Below are 15,180 nucleotides of genomic sequence, written 5' to 3' on the forward strand. Positions count from 1 at the left end.
GTAGGTTACCTGGCAGTTTGCTTGCACATATTAAAACCCTCTGGAGTCTCCAAAAGCGCCAAAGCATGACTTCTTCATCACATCCAGACTAGAAAACAAAGCAGCGTGGAGCCTCTAAAGTTCTGACTGTAAACTCCATGAGGCCAGTTTCAATTTGATGATGATATACCAAGTGAAACTGGAGACAAGGTCAAATATATTTGTATAAAATTATAGAACTGGATGTAACCCTCCTACATGTTATATTTGCAACCTTTGTTCACATTTGCAACATTTGAAATTCTTTTTTGAGCATGATGTTTTTTGAAAGTAAAGGGAGAGAAAGTAAAGAAAACAGATTCAAAATTAATTTTTATGTTGGACTAAAGGACTAAAAAAGACACAAAATGACCAAAAAAGACACAAAAAGACACAAAATGACAAAAAAGACACAAAATGACAAAAAAAGACACAAAATGACTTAAAAAGACACAAATTAATTTACAAAGACACAAAATGACTAAAAAATACACAAAATGACCAAAAAATACACAAAATGACCAAAAAAGACGATGTTGATCCAGTAAGTCAGAATAAAAAATAAATTATTATTAGGTCATAGAGGTGAGGTTGTGCTGAAAAAAAAATACCAACATGGCATTTAAACCTTTTATTAAGTGGTGTATACAGGCAGGATGAAAAGCATTCAAAAATTGACAAAATAGCCCAAGACTCCATAGAGTCAAACCCCGTTTACTACTGGGTATTTGTGTACTGTCTCTTTATGGGTGGTGGGGAGATTTCTGATATCTGATTGGTCACTGTGCTCAGTGAGTGTTGTGCAATCACCACCATGAAGCCTCAGCCTGCAGGAGCACTTTGCTGAATGAAGTCCTCCCCTCCTCGTTATGCCCCTGGTAGTCAGTCCTCTGTGCTGTTTTCAGACGAGCTCCTCAAGTTTTAAGTGTTTTATCTTCATGTAAAGCAAACAGAGGGTCAGTGTGATCAGGTAGATCATAAATGTCTTTCCCAGTCCCTCCCTCTTGACCCTCTAACTGAGAGTCAGGAAACAGCAGAAAACTCCTGAAGCTCCAGCTGAAGGTGAGGAATCAACTTAACCCTTTATCAGGCAAAGAACTATATTTGGCAACTTCAGGTAATATTTTGAGAAAAAAGTTGCAAATTTACTAGATTAAAGTGGCAAATCTACATGGAAAAAGTCGCAGATTTAAGAGATTTAAAGTGGCAAATCTGCGCAAAAAAAGTCGCAGATTTACGAGAAAAAAGTGCGAAAAAGCAACTTTTTTCTCCAAGATACACCACTTTAACCCTTAATAGGGCACTCATTGAAATACTTGCAAATTCCAAATTTCAACCCCAGAGAATATTGGAGGATATTACATACAGCCTGAATGTGTAAAAATAGCATACAAAAATAATATTTTGAGAAAAAAGTTTACGAGATTAAAGTGGCAAATCTACGAGAAAAAAAATGTGCAGATTTATGAGATTTAAAGAGGTGAATCTGGGAGAAAAAAGTTGCTTTTTTCCCAATTTTTTCTCGTAAATCTGTGACTTGTTTCGCACAGATTTGCCACTTCAAATATCTTAAATCTGCGACTTTTTCTCTTGTAGGTTTGCCACTTTTATCTAGTAAATTTGCAACTTTTTTCTCGAAATATTACCTGACTCTAACTACCAAATATAGTTCTTTGCCTGATAAAGGGTTAATTGGGTTTTGATGCCATTTTAAACATTTCAGTACTACATAAATGAAATATCTCTGGATCATTTGATATAGATATGTAAACACTTTGCTTCACTGTTTTATATTTCATTTTGTTTGCCTCTTGAATACATTTTATCCAGTTTTACAGATAAACATCACTGCTGGGTTCATGTTCTTTGTGTGACATTATAAAGCGTTTTATTGACAACATCCCCCAGAATGCAAAGTCTCCACTATGTTCAATGTGTGAGGAGACTGTGGGGTCCAGCAGGAGCGTCCCAGCTTCTTAAAGTCACCAACATGCACAGATCTGTCCGCCAACTGCAACACACAAAGGTACTGATACAGTTTATTATGAGAGTGGTTGCTTTGTTGATGCTTTGAAGTACCTTGGGATCATGATTTTAATCGGAGATGAAGTGGCTTTTTTTCCTCAGATTATTTAACAGTGGAATGTGAGATCCCTTAAATAAAAGTCAAAGTCCAGCAACCTTTCCAGTCTTCTGTTTAGTTTGAGAATAATTGTGAAACTCAGGTTAAACATTACACTAAAAAGGACAGTGTGGCATTCTGTGGGTATACCAGTATGTTTATGGCTGTATATCTCTCTATCTGTTTATACATGTTTATGCAAATATGGTGAAAGTCAACGATGAGCTAAAAGTGAAAATTTATATTTTATTCTATATTTCCACAATATCAATATTGTGGCAATTACAGGCAATACATTAAGACTATACATATATTTGCTGTTTGACTTCTCAAACTTTTTAAAATTAATTTAGCTTAATTCTGAAAAACAGCTTTAAAAGAGTTATCTGGCATATATCAATAAAAAATAAAGTAGCGTTATTCTTATATTGGATCGGGAGTTATAGTGATAGTTGTGTGTTGAAAAGGGGCTTTTATTTTGAAATCCTCGGCGCACAGTTAGTTGTTCCTGGTTCAAGAGCACCGGATCACTTGTAAGTGCTGTTCGGTTCATTCACTGTTTGTTTTTCTGCAAGTTTTTAAGTTCATGCAGACTTTTTCATAATTCATATGTGACCTTTGAACGTATCACTGGTCACTGTCGTGTTTTTATACTGTAAATGTAAGGCTACAAAGAAAAAACTCAATATCGGTCCATATTTGTTAGAGACTATTCCTCTTACTGGAAGCTGACAGATAAATCAGTCCCTCCGACGAGAATCTATGTTTGACCTATTTTAGTCTTACCCATGAAGAAAACACCCGTGGAGTAACTTGTCTACTTATTTTTGATCATATCTACCCTCGCTTTATATTAGGCCTACTTTGTAACAACGTAATGTTTACATATTACTGAATATGACGGAAAGCTCTGTTCTCAATTATATTTGAATAACTGATTATTATTTTACTACGTTGTTTAGCCTATTTATTAATCAAAATCTAATCTATCAAGTAATAAAAATTCCTAAGCCAAAACAGAAGCAGAAACCAGAACTCTGAGTCGCTGTCTTTGTTTATAATTACCTTTATTTCAAAGTGTCGACGAACAATAAGCAGTGTCAAACTAAAAAACAACAGCAACAACGACTCTGTTTCTCTACCTGAGAGTCAGGAAACAGCAGAAAACTCCTGAAGGTGTTTTTAAACATTGAAGCACTGCTGTGACGTTATAAAATATTTTATTGACAACATCCACCAGAAAGCAAAGAAATCAATAAAGTAATCAAGTAAGCAGTGTCAAACTAAAAAACAAAAACAAAACATATCTATTCTACACGTATAGTTTTTCCAACCAACTTTAGAATCAACTACCAGCTGAACATTATATCCATAAAATGATTTGACTAAAAAATTGCACACACAAAAATAAAAAAACATTAAGATTACTAAGACTTTTCAAACGTATTCCCACACCTAAACTAGTTTTATTTTATTTTATTGACATGGATAATAGCATCTGCTAAATGATATTGTAGAATTGTAGATGCTAGAATGCAACAGCCAAATGTAGTTACCCAACAAATAACAACACATTACAAATAACAACACAGAGGAGCAAAAGAGACATTTCAAGCAATTACAGAAATACGCAGCGAGGGAGGTTTATGAAATAAAAGTATTGATAGTTATATACTCACACAAGTTCAGTGAATATTTTAAATTTAGAGCACAGGCTTAAAGTTCACAGCTCTTTGGTTGCAGGAGGTAAACCATGTTTGAAAGTAAGTTTTTATTACAGAAGAAAAGTAATTTCTCATCCAACAGGTGCAACAGAACAAACTGGTTAAGTTTGGCAGCATAATAAAAGTGACAAGGAAGGAAGTCAGTGATTTAGTCAGCAGCGTAGCAGTCAAACTCAAATCAAACTGCCAGTGAGGTTGGAATATTTCATTTATACATTGTGGTATATGTATCTATTATAGCCTAAATGCAAATATTATTATTATAATCTTTATGGATGGAGAACGCTTACATGCTGCATCCAAAGTGGATTCCCACTAGCAGGTTTTGTTACTTTCAGGCAAAGCTAGGTAGCTGTTTCCCTCTATTTTTAGCTGTTGGCTGTAGCTTCATGTTTTCCGTACGCACAGTAGAAAGTGGCAATAATCATCTAATCAGCTGTAGTTGACTATCCAGAAAGCAAATAAGGATTCACTTAATGTGTTTTTTTTCCTTTTTTATAATGTGTTTAAGTGCATATAGTGCTAACAGTGAAGTTGAGCCTTTGGGCCCCTGAGAGTCTGGGGGCCCAGGGAAGTTTCAGACATGAAATACTCCACCTCTATCACGTCTTTGAGATGAGATGAACCAGTGTGTTAAAGTGCTTTCCAGACTGTGTGTTAATCATGTTTGATCCATCCAGATAATGGAGGACAACAAGCCATGGGCTCTGCTGTCAAACAAGATTGAAGAAGTTTTCACTGGCGTCCCTGACATCATAAAACAACACTTCCAGATCATCAGACAACAGGACTTCCTTCAAAACCCTCAGCTGCACGGCCCTAAAATCCAGGCCGTGTTTGTGTGGGATGCTCTACCTGTAACCGAGCCTTCGCTGCTCAGTTTGCTGCCCTCGCTGAAGGTGGTTGCCAACGGAGGAGTGGGCATCGACCACCTGGATGTGCCGTACATCTCCAGTCTGGGAGTGAAGGTGACCAACACGCCCGGGGTGGTGAGCAATGCCACTGCAGATATGGCAATGGGTCTGCTTTTGGCATCGGCTCGCAAGATCCTAGAAGGTCAGTGAAGTCAAGTCAGTTTATTTATATATAGATCAGAATCATACATTTTCTTTACAATCTGTTAATCTGTCATCTATTTAATATGCATGCATACGTTTGTTGGTTATAAAGAAAAAACCTTCAGCTGTGTTGTAATCAGTGGTGCATTAAGATTCCTTACTTAAGTAAAAGTACTAATATCACTGTGAAATTACTCCACTACAAGTCAAAACTTGCTTAACCAAAAGTACAAAAGTATCATCATCAAAATGTACTTAAAGTATCAAAAAGTAAAAGTACTCATTATGCAAAATGGCCCCCGATCAGATTGTTATATATATTTCAGATATACAGTCAGGTTGGACAAATATAATGATAACAACCAAAGTAGCTCATAAGTGTTTAATTTAAGAGCTGATATCTAGCCATTTTCCATGGTTTAGTTGATAATAACCAAAATCATTATCAAGAAAACCATGGAAAATGGCTAGATATCCGCTCTTAAAAACAAGGGTGGTCTAATATTTTTTTCATTACTATATTATTGAATTATTATTAATATTAATGCATTTATATGTAAACAGTGTTTTAATTTTACCTTCTTAATATACTGTTATGAGCTTCAGTATAAATAAAATATGAAATCACTTTATATTTTTTAGTCTTGACCTGAAAATTAACTAAAGCTGGCGGCTAAATGCAGTGGCGTAACAAGTAAAATATTTGTGAAGTAAAAGTATAAAATTACATAGAATGGAAACACTCAAGTAAAGTAAAGAACCTCAAAACTGTACTTACGTAGAGCACCTGAGTAAATGTACTTGGTTACATTCCACCACGGTCCTGAATGTCCTGTTTTTCCGTAGGTCATCAAATAGCTGTTGACCCCAGCACCACCGAGACAACAAAAGTCCTGATGGGAACTGAAGTCACAGGGGCGACCATGGGGATTATTGGAATGGGACACATCGGCCTCAGAATCGCTCAAAGAGCCAAAGGATTTGACATGAAGATCCTGTATCACAACAGGAACAGGAGGTAAAAGTTGTGATTTGGTTCAATTTAGTTTGTGTTGTTAAAGAGGGAGGAGAATTTTCTCAGCACATAAACTTTATCCATCAGTTCATCACAAACACATCTGGAGATACGTGGTGTTCACTGGACACTGCATAAAATGTAAATATTAAAGTATTGTACTAAGTTATATTCACTGTTGGAATGTAACTAAGTAGCCTGACTAACGCCAGACTATATCACAAAAGAGATATAGTCTGGAAACCAGCAATTAATTTTTCCGTAGAGGAGGCGTGGTTTACGATCCTCCAGAGCCGTTTATTGGGCGCTACGATTGTCTATTATAAGCGTCTGTAGGTAGCTATTAGCCTATCATATCAGTTATACCAGATGACGTATGTAGAGCGACAGAAATTCGAGCAAGAAGATGACTGATGTTTACATAGCCAGACTAGCCCATCTCTACTTTGGGACTAAAATGCTCAATTCTGCTTCTGCAACGTTTTTCTGCAGCATGTTCTGACTTTGGCTGCTCTGTAGTTTCAGCTCACAGTCTACCGGCAGAGTGTGTGTGTGTGTGTGTGTGTGTGTGTGTGTGTGTGTGTGTGTGTGTGTGTGTGTGTGTGTGTGTGTGTGTGTGTGTGTGTGTGTGTGTGTGTGTGTGTGTGTGTGTGTGTGTGTGTGTGTGTGTGTGTGTGTGTGTGTGTGTGTGTGTGTGTGTGTGTGTGTGTGTGTGTGTGTGTGAGAGAGAGTGTTGCTTGCTGCGTTCCTTCTCCAGTTCTCGCTTTCTGCAAGATTCTTTATTTTTACGCCTTATTCCCCCTCATGTCATTCAGCGACACACATCCACTGATTTTATGGGCAATTGACGAGCTGCTGCAGGTCTCTCGCCGGCTCCGCTGCCCCCCGGCTCATAGCGAGATCACCGGCGTTACAGCAGTGAGCGGTAGCGGGGCTAGTTGGTAGATTAGGCTTTGGCCAAATCCTGTCGGAAGCAAGGCTAAACATCCTTTTTGGTGGTGACACAGGAGTGTAAAGCCAAACGTTCTTTTTTTTAAAATAAACTTTGGCTCTAAACTACCTAGAACACTGTCTACAGCTAGATGGAAAGAGAGCTTCGCGTCTGCTGCAGCCATGTTGGATCCGTAAGAAAACTACAAAACTACAAGCTTCCGTCCGTCCAATAGTACGCGTCATCGTCTTGCCGTCCCTCCCCGTTCTGTGATTGGTTCCCTAAAACAGGGCTAAGAAACGGCCATGGACACCAGACCCTCTTGCAGTTCTAAATTAAATCGAGCGTGCAAGGCAGTATGGGTATACCCAGGCTAGAAACTAAGTACATTTACTCAAAAATAATAACCCAATAATATATTTAGAATATATATATATATAACAATCTGAGTGGAGTCATTCTGCATAACGAGTCCTTTTACTTTTGATACTTTAAGTATATTTTGATGCTGATACTTTTGTACTTTTACTTGAGTACAGTTTTGAATGCAAACTTTAACTTGTAGTGGAGTAATTCTGCAGTGTGGAATTAGTACTTTAACTTAAGTAAGGGACCTGAATACTTCTTCCACCACTGCTTTAACCAGATATTTTAAAGCAATTAATCACTTTCCTGTGCTGTTCAGGAGTGTTGAAGAGGAGCAGGCAGTTGGTGCGAGTTACCGTGACAACATCGATGACCTGCTGAAAGAGTCTGACTTTGTCGTGCTGGCGGTCAACCTGACCCCTGAGAGCACCGGCCTGATCAGCCACAGAGAGCTGGCCCTCATGAAACCCACAGCAACGCTGGTCAACATCAGCAGAGGTGAACATAATGTGTCTCATCTAAAATGTTATTCTGTTCTGCTTAAACAAGTTATTGTGAAACACTGAACCTAATTTTGGACTTTTCATGCCTCAGGTCTGGTTGTGGACCAGGATGCTCTAGTGGAAGCTCTGCAGACTGGAAAGATCCAAGCGGCGGCTTTAGACGTGACCTACCCTGAACCGTTACCAAGGTCTCACCACACTCTTTAATCAAACTTTAATAATGTGACACTATGGAACTTTAGAAAGCAATAAAAACACCCACAACACACATTAGTTTTACAACTATAGACTAGATAAAAATTGCTGCTGTGTTCTTGACATTCAATTCGCAGGAAAAGCGACATAGTTTCACTTTAATTGTACAAAGAAATTACCCTTTAAGACATTAACAGATCACAAAGGAATACAGACATATACAATACATTAATTTAGATCAAAGTCAATATTATTCATGCGTCTTAAATGAGATACAATTTTACTGCTCATGTAGAACACACATTTCTATTTTTCTATATTTCTTTAAAGCTGCACTCAGTAGTATTTTTATGGATCATATGAGAATGTTAAATGTGAAAGAGCTTCAAGGTCTAGTTACAGTTTTATAGGTGAACACAGAGTCACATTACAATAAAATAATATTTGACAAGAGGACGGGTCAGCTTTGCAATAAAAAGCACTAGTCGCTACGATAAAAGCGCGAGCCATATAAAAGATGAAGTAAGATAAAATAACAATGAGATTAAAATGACAATAAGATATTAAAATAATATGGGGTAGCATTTATAAAGAACATAAAATATGCACTATAGAAAATGAGGAATGTGTGTAAACATAAGTGACAGTCTCTCCAACAAAATTGCACAAATGGGATACAAAAAGGAATGAATAATGGAGTGCAATAAATAAATGAATACAAATCTAGTATTTTTTTTACATACATGACAAAGGAGGACTGTGTGTGACTCAGCAGCAGCACTGTAGATGTGCAATTTTATACACACTAAAAAGACAGACAGCAGCCAGCAGAAATGTGAAAAGCCAACATGTTTCCAGCTGTAGCAGGCAGCTTGGTGATAAAAGTGAAAGGAAGCAGAATAATGAATAATTTTAAATGCTATAAGTGTCTGTTACTTTATTTACAAAAATAATATATTTTATTTTCTCATATTATTTTATTATAGAGTGTAATGATCTGTAAAAATCTGCTGGCTCCTTAATAACTCCCCCTCTTCATCTTGTTTTCAGGGATCACCCTCTACTCAGGCTTCCTAACGTGCTGATCACGCCCCACGTCGGCACCAACACTTTGGCTACAAGCAGAGGGATTGTGGAGAGGATGGTGGAAAATGCTGTGGCTGCAGTGAATGGCCAGTCTATTCCCAATGAAGTCAAACCAAAATGACTCCACTGATGACACATCACCTGTCTGTATATAAAAATGAAGCACATCAACATTTTGCTTATTGATCTGCAATAATTACTGCAATAAAAATTAAAAAATGTATGTTGCACTAGGATAAATAATGAATCAGTTGACAATGTTTAATGTCATTAATCCGTAAACAAATGTTGGACATGGAATCACATGATTATGTTGACCGGAAATCTGTTCTATTAAAAAACTTTGTTTAGTTCATGTACAGGCTGCACCACCTTAAAAATATTAAAGCTACCTCAAATTTGTCTTATTTGATAGGCTACACAGTGTGAAACTGATGCATTATGCTGCTGTCATTGAGAATAATTTACATGCATTTTAACATTTGAAATAAATTATAATATGTCCGTATTATTAGCACAAGACTCATGTAAATCGTTCATAGTATTTTAAATGTTTGCACATTTCCATTGCAAAGTGATTTGCAGGGTGGTTGTGTTGCACTAGTGTTTTTCATCATTTGCAGAGGAATATTGTTTTGTTATTATAGCAGGCATTATTGCACAAATGTTGAGTTCCTTGTCTTATTTCTGATTTGATGATTACTTTAATCCTAACCTGTGTATATTAGCAAGTCTAATATTACATCTAAGACAATAACCCTCGCCCCACACTGGGAAAAATAAGTTAAAAAAAGGAGCAAGATATAATGAATAAGTAAACAGTAAAAAATAAAACAAAAGATATACTAAGTAAACTATAGGAAAGCAAGATTATAAAGTTAACAGTAAAAGACATACATAAAGAGCACAAAAAAGCAAGCAAACTGTATAGTAAACATTACCTAAGCAAAATATAATAATTGTACTTGTGAATAAATTATTATTATTATTATTATAATGCCCAAAATATAAACATTCATATGTATTATTATTCTTTCTATTTGTTTTTTTAAATGCGTTTTGCACATCTCGTCAACTCCTGAAATCTTTGCGGAGCGTCAGTTTGACCCTCTATATACCTGATTATAATACAAACTCCTAAAATACTATTTCTCTCCTAAAGGTGGGATAAAAAGCTATAACATAGATTTAGACAGTGGGTACGGAAACGTTCCTAATATATTAATATATCTTTAGAAATAAATCTTCACAGATTTATTTCATTCAGGCATTTACAGCAGGCACCAAAAAAACTGCACAGTCATCAACAATCGACACCGAGCGGGAAGGTCCTCACAACAGGCATGAAAATAGAAGTGAAAGCTTGCGGGAGAATATAGTTGATTAAAGATATTATAATTACTCCGTTAATTACCTGTTTGTCTCTGTGTGTCTGAGCGGTGAACGGCAACATGTTTATCTCTTCTCAAACATCAGCGCCCTCCTTCAAAGATTTCACCCTCGTCATGGTGAGTTTTTGTTTCACTTCAGAGACTAAAATGTGTTTTAATGAGTCCATGTTTTAGTTTGATTTTAGTCTCAAGTGTTGCAGCTATACTAGTTCTTGTTATTACATGCGAGTTGTTACTCAAATGGAAGTTATGTCGCTTTTATTCAGATATACTAAAGTACAGAATCACAGATTTGCATTGGTGCAGGAAGTAATCTAGTAAATCTTTTTTCCAGTAAAAGTATCAATACCAACTCTTTTTAAAGTACTTTTTTTCCCAACAATATATTTATTGAGTTTTGTTTTACAAAATTGACACATATGTCACAAGAAAAATACAAAACAAGCAAACACATAAGAACATGGCGGCCAAAGGCAGCATAATTTAAGAACAAGACTCCTTGAGGATCCATTCAAAAAATGAGTACATGAATATAGAGCAAATGAACATACGTATAAATATGCAGAGGTTAAAATTATTTTGCTCCAGGTTCGTTTATTTAATGAGCCAGATTATTGTTTTTAATATAATGTATAAAACATCCCCATACTCTTTGAATTTAAAGTACTTTTTACAGCTACAGGTCCTGCCTTGAAAATGTTCCTTAAGTCAAAGTATAAGTAGTAAGCTTGATCAGAAAAAGTACTTCAAGAATTAAGTGCAACAAAAGGACTCAATGCAGGAGAAAATGGCACTTGTGACTTTGCTATTGATTTATTATTATACAGATACTGTTAAATGTTCTACACCAGTTTCTTTTTCTCATTTCTTTTGTTTTTTATTCATTTTAAAATGCATGTTTGTACCATCATATGTTAGGGGAATGTCCTGTTTTGTTAAAAATGAAAACATGAAACAGTTCACAATGACATTATCATAGCTCATGCATTGACATTTCTATATTACCCTTTAATGATTGTATATAGGGCAACTATAAAATATAAATTACATTAAGGATTACTGAGCTATTTTTTTCTCTATATTTTATTGATTGATTTGGTTTTAATAAAATCAGTAAATATCAACCAGAGCCCTGTGTTGTGTTTAGTTCAGGCATAAATGAATTCAGTCGTTTAAGACAAAATAAAGCAGAAACTCCTCTCACATGTGAAACTTGAACCATAAAATAAAGTGTTTTGCACACACACACACACAAAAAGACTGAAACAATTCACAAGTTATCAAAATATACTGTTTGCTCTTTGTGTTGTTTATTCTCCCCCTCAGCCTGCAGTAGCTGTTGGTAACGTGGGCCAACTGGCTGTGGACCTCATTGTGTCCACTCTCAACATGAGCAGAGTGGGCTACCTGCACACAGACTGTCTCATCCCCATGACCGGAAACAACCCGTACGCCAGCTGCAAAGAGGACGCTGACGAGCTGCACACCCCTGCAGAAGGTACCGTCTGAGTAAATGTGAAGTTTTAAGAGGCTTACTCTTAGCGCCTGTTGGAGGTACTTTCTAAATTGTTAAATTCTGTTAATACTAGTCTGTGGCCTAGAGGTTAGGAATCGGGCTTGCAACTGGAGAGTTGCCAGTTCGAATCCCGGTACTGACAGGTATAGGACCGAAGTGCCCTTGAGCAAGGCACCTAACCCCCCTGCACAGCTCCCTGGGCGCAGTAATGTGCTTACTTTTTTAATAAAGTAATCTTCTTCTTCTTCTTCTACATTTTTAAAATGTATTCATTCTCATAATTAGGAGTGCCTGGATTGCCTTCTTGTTTTTGTTGGGGGTTGTTTTCAAAAGCACTCCAAAATGTTATAAAATAAATTTAATAGCTATATTAAGAGTAATGGTAATAAAATAGAGTGAAATAAAAACTAGATTAGAGAGCCAGTTAAAGACAACACGGATTAAAATGATCACAATAAAATATACTAAAGCCAATTAAAAAGCTTCTTCTATAAAAAACATAAGAAAAAAGACAAATAAAATTCATATGTGGTATAAAAAATATAAAAAGAGTAAAACTTTACAACATAAATACAGTAATGTTAATGTTTTTAATTCTTAATCAAATACCTGGTTGAACAGATAGATAGGATAACTATAAGTTTAAGCATTTCAGTGTAGTTTGTTGTCACTGTAAAGTGACAAGAAATCCAACACTTTAAGAAATTGAATCAACAGTTTGCGTGTCAATATTTCTTTGCCAACAGTTTACACAGCAGCAGAACTGAAGGTGGCGGTTCTTCAAATCAGAGCGCCGATCATTCAGGTAAAACCACAGATGATGTATACTGATAATATGCTGTAAGAAAGCCTGAAATACATCTTTATCTTCCATGATGGTGTGTTTTTCACGGAGCAATTATTAATTATGATTAATTATATTAATTGCAGAAAAAATCCAAAAAGTTTCGTCAGCTGCTCGTGTCTTGGATCAAAGCCAGCGGGTTCTCCAGAGCTGTGGTTCTGTCCAGCAGCCACGCCTACCAGAGGGACGACCAGCAGCTGCAGGGGTACCGACCCACGCACTTCACATCAGCACTGTATTTGTCTTCGCTCTTTACAATCATATCTACTAAGGAATATGTGTCCCTGTCAGCACTCCTTTGAGGTACCTGGCCACACCGTCCCTGCTGAAGGTCAGTGAGGACGCGTTGAAGGAGCTCAGCTGGAGGGAGATGGAGCGAGTGTCGGCCTATCCGGGACTGACGGACGCCAACGAAGAGCCACGCCTCCACATCCCTGGAGGAGGAATAACCAAAGGACTCTACACAGACAGGTACCGCTGGAGAGCAAACAGTGATTCATCTGACAGAACACAAGACTCAAAATGGGTTATTTGTATGGATTTTTTTTTAAATGTAGAATTTCTAACCATTTTATATAGCAAAGATAAGTAAAAATTGCTTGTTACTGCCCTCTGTCTATGAGACATGAGTCATGGTTCTGTGTAATAATTAAACAATTACAGCAAACTGCATGTTGAGCCGGATATGTAACATTCTGATATAATTTACTAATTAAATTCACTTATAATTGTGCACCAGCTGTCTGCAGCAGAGAGCATGTGACGTGTCAACACAGGATGACTAACCATGTCTATGTTCTTTTTCATAATTACAAGATACCAAGTCATAAATCTGTACAATTCTAACATGCTGCACTAAAAAAAAGTAGATGTTTCTCAAGCAGCATACTGATTTAGATCGCTGGTTCTACACCTGCGAGTCCAGATCCGGGGTTTGCAAATTGTAATGGGGGTTTGTGAAGCCTTCCTATTGAGTATTTATCATTGTCCAAAAAAGTAGATTATATTACAGATGGTGAATTGTTTTAAAAGTTCCTAAAATAACAGGAAATTCTGATCCAATTTTTACAGGGAATAATCTACTCAAATATTCATCCTAATTGCTTGCTTTACACAAACGTTTTTGCATTAACTATGAGTTAAATGAACAGTTTATCAGTTGTTCTCACTGTAATTGTTATGCATTAAATATGATACGACAAATCCATAAAATATGTCACTTAAACCCTTAAAGAAAAAGGTTGGGAACCACTGATTTAGCTGACTTGTTTTTTTTTATTATTTTGGCATGTTTCAGCTTTTTTTTTTGCTATAGGTAGAGATACAGAATGAAAGGAGGAGACAGAGGGGAAACAATGCAGGAAAGGGCTTGTTATGTCTACTTAAAAGTGGCTCGAAATCTTTATAATATCTTCAGTAAAATACCAAAACAAATTTCTCTACTACTAATATCTTTTCAAATTCATCACACTGAAACAACTCAGTAACAGGTTTTGATCAGGGATGTTTTTGTCTGATTATGTGTGCTGGGTGTTGTGTTCAGCTGTGCAGAAGACATCCCGCTGGCTGTGCTGCTGCTCTTCTGCTCAGAAGGCGACAACATCCCGGACGCCTTCTCGCTCGCCAACCACCTAAACGACTGGCTTCACCTGATGGACGCTCCTGTAAGTGACAAATCTGCGCAGTCAGGTTACAGAGCCTTTTGTTTACAGTGTGATAAGATAATATTGCAGCAACTTCAAAAGAAAAATATTCTGTCATTGTGGACAACATGCTTAGTTTGATTCAGATCTAATGTGTGATTTAAGATTCTAACTTTCTTATCCACATTTCAGAGCCAAAAGCCCAACAAATGGAAGATCCCAACATCCTGGAGTCTTCTTTTTGGCAGCGGCATCCCTCCGGCACTGTTCTGATACACACATATTTCATTTTTTGTTATTTTTAACTCCTGGGAACTGCAGCAAATTCTTCTATATACGTTTTATATTGAGTGCACTTGGTCTGGACGTAAAACATGGTTGTAAACTGACCTTACAAGAACCCTCTCATTTCACAGTCTCTGTATTTTGATGATAATCTTTTAGCTGTACAAACCTTACATCATGTACGGGAATTTACCCAAACATGCACTTCTGGAATACTACTTCCGTGTACTGCAGCATGTGAATGTTTTTCCAATAAAAGATTGTGGCAAGAGTTCATTGTTAATTTATCTACATTTTAGACTTTGTGTTACACCCCCCGGACCCTGCCTCCACCCGCTTAACTGAAAGTGGTTGGCCAGGTGCCACACTGTATTCCTGGCAGTCCCGCCTATGTAATTTGATTCCTTCCTACAAACATGTTACAACTGCTTATGTCTTGGTAATAAGACAGCACTCTGATTCATACGTTGACCTTGTGAAGCC

General features: G+C 36.8%; 2 protein-coding genes across 6 annotated transcripts; both read left to right on the top strand.

Annotated features, from left to right (window-relative positions):
• Positions 1–852: 852 nt before the first annotated feature.
• Positions 853–9,526, top strand: zgc:136493 (uncharacterized protein LOC692276 homolog). 5 transcript variants are annotated; one of them, XM_059349095.1, is made up of 7 exons: positions 853–1,080; positions 1,903–2,044; positions 4,545–4,920; positions 5,769–5,940; positions 7,554–7,732; positions 7,829–7,925; positions 8,983–9,526. In XM_059349095.1, the coding sequence occupies exons 2-7, from the start codon at positions 1,928–1,930 to the stop codon at positions 9,137–9,139; spliced, it is 1,098 nt and encodes a 365-aa protein (XP_059205078.1). In that variant the 5' UTR covers positions 853–1,080; positions 1,903–1,927; the 3' UTR covers positions 9,140–9,526. The 5 variants fall into 5 exon arrangements, with proteins under 5 accessions (XP_059205078.1, XP_059205077.1, XP_059205080.1 ...); XM_059349094.1 differs by having other exon boundaries at positions 1,927–2,044; XM_059349097.1 differs by lacking the exon at positions 1,903–2,044.
• An 808-nt stretch (positions 9,527–10,334) lies between these two features.
• psmg2 (proteasome (prosome, macropain) assembly chaperone 2) lies at positions 10,335–14,968 on the top strand. Its single transcript, XM_059350130.1, has 7 exons — positions 10,335–10,526; positions 11,736–11,907; positions 12,672–12,730; positions 12,856–12,974; positions 13,061–13,240; positions 14,313–14,433; positions 14,605–14,968. Exons 1-7 carry the CDS (start codon positions 10,470–10,472, stop codon positions 14,683–14,685), a joined length of 789 nt encoding a protein of 262 aa, XP_059206113.1. The 5' UTR covers positions 10,335–10,469; the 3' UTR covers positions 14,686–14,968.
• Positions 14,969–15,180: the final 212 nt, after the last annotated feature.

This window comes from Centropristis striata, chromosome 14 (genome assembly GCF_030273125.1).
Source record: "Centropristis striata isolate RG_2023a ecotype Rhode Island chromosome 14, C.striata_1.0, whole genome shotgun sequence".
Lineage (NCBI taxonomy): Eukaryota > Metazoa > Chordata > Actinopteri > Perciformes > Serranidae > Centropristis > Centropristis striata.